This window comes from Actinia tenebrosa, unplaced genomic scaffold (assembly GCF_029948245.1).
Source record: "Actinia tenebrosa isolate PJP-AT-01 unplaced genomic scaffold, QUT_ActTen_1.0 PGA_scaffold10__47_contigs__length_13832649, whole genome shotgun sequence".
NCBI classification, from domain to species: Eukaryota; Metazoa; Cnidaria; class Anthozoa; order Actiniaria; family Actiniidae; genus Actinia; species Actinia tenebrosa.
Genome location: NW_028292570.1, coordinates 13,729,592 through 13,734,591, shown reverse-complemented (window position 1 = coordinate 13,734,591; position 5,000 = coordinate 13,729,592). Strand labels below are relative to the sequence as shown.

The 5,000-nt window shown below is 42.5% G+C and overlaps 1 protein-coding gene across 1 annotated transcript in view; it reads left to right on the top strand.

The window, feature by feature from the left end:
• Positions 1-5,000, top strand: part of LOC116301281 (uncharacterized) — a 49,882-nt gene that overhangs the window by 24,920 nt on the left and 19,962 nt on the right. The window contains exons 6-11 of the mRNA XM_089027088.1: positions 85-240; positions 612-707; positions 1,039-2,103; positions 3,017-3,139; positions 3,909-4,178; positions 4,794-4,865. Coding sequence (XP_088883214.1) covers positions 85-240; positions 612-707; positions 1,039-2,103; positions 3,017-3,139; positions 3,909-4,178; positions 4,794-4,865 — 1,782 coding nt within the window. The remainder of the gene's footprint in view (positions 1-84; positions 241-611; positions 708-1,038; positions 2,104-3,016; positions 3,140-3,908; positions 4,179-4,793; positions 4,866-5,000) is intronic.

Here is a 5,000-nt window from a genome sequence, read left to right as displayed (position 1 = left end):
TGGTTTTGTTTTTTCTTTTATGATATATTTTTTCATCCTTTCCAATGAACCATCCTTTCATCTGTTTAATCGTTCATTATCTAGTTGAAACATCGACGCCGTCTTCGTCGTCATCATCGTCATCATCATTGGCCATATCTATTGTTACAATAGTTGGGCTCACTACTCACGTGACATCTCGTTCATCATCATCATCATCATCGTCCTCATCAACCATATCTGCGTCACCTACACCTACAGGTATTGCTTCGTGTAGTGTGGGTAAGGATGGATGAATGAATGGGTGAATGAATGAATGGATGGATGGATGGATGGGGTGGGTGGGTGGATGGATGGGTGGGTGGGTGGATGGATGGATGAATGGATGAATGGATGGATGGATGGATGGATGGATGGATGGATGGATGAATAAATGAATGAATTTATGAATGAATCAATGAATCAATGAATCAATGAATCAATGAATCAATGAATCAATGAATCAATGAATCAATGAATCAATGAATCAATGAATCAATGAATCAATGAATGAGATTTTTATAAAAATATTTGTCTTCCAACTGTTTTCTCAGTTAGAATACGTTCATACTTTCATATCTTTTCCTCTGTAGTGGGCAACCCGTGTAAGAATGGAGGGACAGCTGGTTATTCGCCATCCTTCTACTGTATATGTCCAAAAGGATATACTGGAAGATACTGCGAAATAAGTAAGAATTTTCAATTCATTCTACTTCCTTTTGCTCAGGAACACTCTTACGAAGTCAACGAAGTACCACGTGCAATATCCCACTTCCCAGATATGCTTCGCTTGTCACGCACAAAAGTTTCAGTATGAGGCTACGTGCTAAATGCTCAGTCATTCGCGACAGGCAGTAAGAATAAATTTAACTTAGCACGTAGCCTCATACTGAAATCTTTGTGCGTGACAATCGAAGTATATCTCGGAAATGTGCTATTGTCCATTCTGCACATTCATAATATAGTTTTCATGCTTTCCAATGAACCATCCTTTCATCCGTTTTATCGTTCTCTATCTAGTTGAAACATCGACGCCGTCTTCGTCGTCATCATCGTCATCATCATCGGCCATATCTATTGTTACGATAGTTGGGCTCACTACTCACGTAACATCTCGTTCATCATCATCATCATCATCGTCATCATCATCAGCCACGCCCACAGTTAGAACCGTTGGGTTGACGACTCACGTGACAACTCGTTCATCATCATCATCGTCATCATCATCATCAGACACGCCTACAGTTAGAACCGTTGGGTTGACGACTCACGTGACAACTCGTTCATCATCATCATCGTCATCACCATCATCAGCCACGCCTACAGTAAGGCCCGTTGGGTTGACGACTCACGTGACAACTCGTTCATCATCATCATCGTCATCACCATCATCAGCCACGCCTACAGTTAGAACCGTTGGGTTGACGACTCACGTGACAACTCGTTCATCATCATCGTCATCACCATCATCAGCCACGCCTACAGTAAGAACCGTTGGGTTGACGACTCACGTGAAGACTCGTTCATCATCATCATCGTCATCATCATCATCAGCCACGCCTACAGTTAGAACCGTTGGGTTGACGACTCACGTGACAACTCGTTCATCATCATCATCGTCATCACCATCATCAGCCACGCCTACAGTAAGGCCCGTTGGGTTGACGACTCACGTGACAACTCGTTCATCATCATCATCGTCAACACCATCATCAGCCACGCCTACAGTTAGAACCGTTAGGTTGACGACTCACGTGACAACTCGTTCATCATCATCATCGTCATCATCATCATCAGCCACGCCTACAGTTAGAACCGTTGGGTTGACGACTCACGTGACAACTCGTTCATCATCATCATCGTCAACACCATCATCAGCCACGCCTACAGTAAGAACCGTTGGGTTGACGACTCACGTAACATCTTGTTTATCGTCATCATCATCATCATCGTCGTCATCATCATCGTCGTCATCATCATCGTCGTCATCATCATCAGCCACGCCTACAGTAAGGCCCGTTGGGTTGACGACTCACGTGACAACTTTTTCTCCAACTCCTACAGTAACACCATCTTCCATTGCCAGTAAGTAGAAACGAATGTATGAAAGAATAGATGAATAAGAAAATAAATATCAATCAAAACATTACAATGTTGCAGTTTCGAGTTCTCTTATTCTCAGCCTTAGTCTCGGTTGTGTGTTAAAATTTTCAGCTATTCAACCAAAACCCGTAGCATTTTAATCAACTCGTATTGTTCCGTAGTACGTACATTCCTTACTATACAATGAACCTCAATAAAAGAAAAGACACATTGAAGACTGAGCAACGGCGAACTCATTACAAAAAAATTGCATCACATTATTGGATAGCCTCCTACGACGCCGCTATTGGTGTCGTCACGCAACGCTTACTCCCCTATAAGCGTTGCGTGACGACACCAATAGCGTCTGCGCAGGAGACTAATTGTGGGACTGCGAGGCAGGACACTAGAGAAAAACGTTTGCGCATGCGTGCACTTCAGCACATTTTCTAAGAATTTTGAAGAGTTTGAATGAGAAAATAAATGTTTGTTTTCTCCAAGTATACAAAAAAGATCGATAGTACACCTTTGTCAGACCACGATACTGCATCAACAAACACAATATGAAAGAATTAACCTTAAGTTTCAAGCATGGACACTAAGTTTTGGCATTTTGTGAAGTCCAATTTATCAGGCATGTTTGAAAGTCAAATTTACATATGTTTTGAGTAATTTACATACGGATTCAGAGCATGCGCAGACGTTTTTCACTTGTGTCACGAGGCAGTAACTCATGGGACCCACTCATATATTCGCAATCCTTCCTTCTCTTTCTTCCTATCCAAAAATCCAACCATCCAATCATCCTTCGCCTTTCCCTCCAGTCTTTCCTTTCTTTCTTCTTTCCTTACTTTAATTTATTGTCAATTAATTAATAATTATAAATATTAATAATTATTATCGCATATTTATTCAGTTTTCCAGACCCCGTGTAGTGGTCGAAATCCATGTAAGAATGGTGGAACGTGTTACGAACTTCTGTCTGTCTTCAAATTCTGTAGATGTCCAAAATACTTCACAGGGAAATACTGTGAAAAAGGTAAGATCAAGAGAAAATGAACTAAGAGAAGGAATCCCCGGGTCCCATCATGTGCACACTTTGATGCTATTTTTAGAATCATTTTTAACTCGTTACCATGCCCGCGCGATAATCATGCCTCGTTTTAGAACACGAAAAGCTACAAAAACACAGGCTTTTGTTTACTGCAAGACTAGAAGCCGCCTACCCTCAAAAAAATCAACCAATCAGGTTCTTCGCTCAAAATATCTCCAAGCTAAAAATAGTATCAAACTGTGCACATGATGGTTACAAGACTATATAGGTAGGATTCCTTCTCTTAGTTCATATTCTCTTGGTAAGATTACACTTTTTTATTCATTAATTCATTCAAGCGCTCTTTGCTTGTTTTAATGGACTTTTATCACACAAAGAATAAAGACCTTTGTTTGCCCAACATAAATTAATTCTCGAGCGCTTGAATTTGAGGCTACGCGTGGTGGAATCTATTGTTCGATCCAACATGTCTGCCGCGTGAATAAGGCCTATGTTATTTGGTGGTGGTTTAACTCATGCACACTATAGCACACTTAGTGTCCAGTGTTTTGTCTTATTTGATTGCATTTTCGTTTGTTCGCTTGTTCGTTCGTGCGTGCGTGCGTGCGTGCGTGCGTGCGTGCGTGCATGCGTGCGTTAGTTCGCTCGTTTGTTCGTTCGTTCTTTCGTTCGTTCGTCCGTTCGTTCGTTCGTATTTTTTCATGGTCATTTATCTTTGCAATGACTGTCTATCTTGATTCCTTATGTCATTTAGCGTCACGCTCATCATCATCCATACCATATGCTTTAACAACCGATCTAGTTACATCCTCCTTCTATGAAGTCTTAACCACGCGGCCAGCAACAAAAACAACGACAACAACAACAACAAAATTGTCATCCATCCCATATGGCATGACGACGACTCATTTAGTGACATCTTTTAAAAAACCCGCACAAGAACGATCAACTCCACGAGAAGATCAATCAACATCAACATCAATACCAGCATCATCTTCTGCTATAGTTTCCACTTCATTTTCAGGTATTTTTAACTTTTGATTTGCTTTGTCTGCTTTCCATTGTTTGTTGTTGTTGATTTTTATTTCTTTTCCTTTTTTTTTTTTTTTTTTTTTTTTTTTTTTGTCATTTCTTCTTACCACTTTTCTGCTCTGCTCTGCTCTGCTCTGCTCTGCTCTGCTCTGCTCTGCTCTGCTCTGCTCTGCTCTGCTCTGCTCTGCTCTGCTCTGCTCTGCTCTGCTCTGCTCTGCTCTGCTCTGCTCTGCTCTGCTCTGCTCTGCTCTGCTCTGCTCTGCTCTGCTCTGCTCTGCTCTGCTCTGCTCTGCTCTGCTCTGCTCTGCTCTGCTCTGCTCTGCTCTGCTCTGCTCTGCTCTGCTCTGCTCTGCTCTGCTCTGCTCTGCTCTGCTCTGCTCTGCTCTGCTCTGCTCTGCTCTGCTCTGCGCTGCTCTGCGCTGCTCTGCGCTGCTCTGCGCTGCTCTGCGCTGCTCTGCGCTGCTCTGCGCTGCTCTGCGCTGCTCTGCGCTGCTCTGCGCTGCTCTGCGCTGCATTCCATTCCACGAAATTCCAATTCACTCAATCTTTTCATTTTTCTTATTTTCATTTGTGATTCTTTTTTGATCCTTTTTCATTTTCTCTACAGTGCCAACATCAACATCAAGTAGCCCAGGAATAGGACTAAGTCCAAGTTGTGCAGAGTCTTGTGCTGTTCCAAGTACGTGTTATGCCCGTGGGGGGGGGGGGGGGAGTTACTCTCCTATATTCGCTATACGGGTACGTGCCGCCAAACAGGGTATGGTTTTCAGCTATTCTACTCTGGAACAGGGTATATGAAATCACGCTCTCTCCT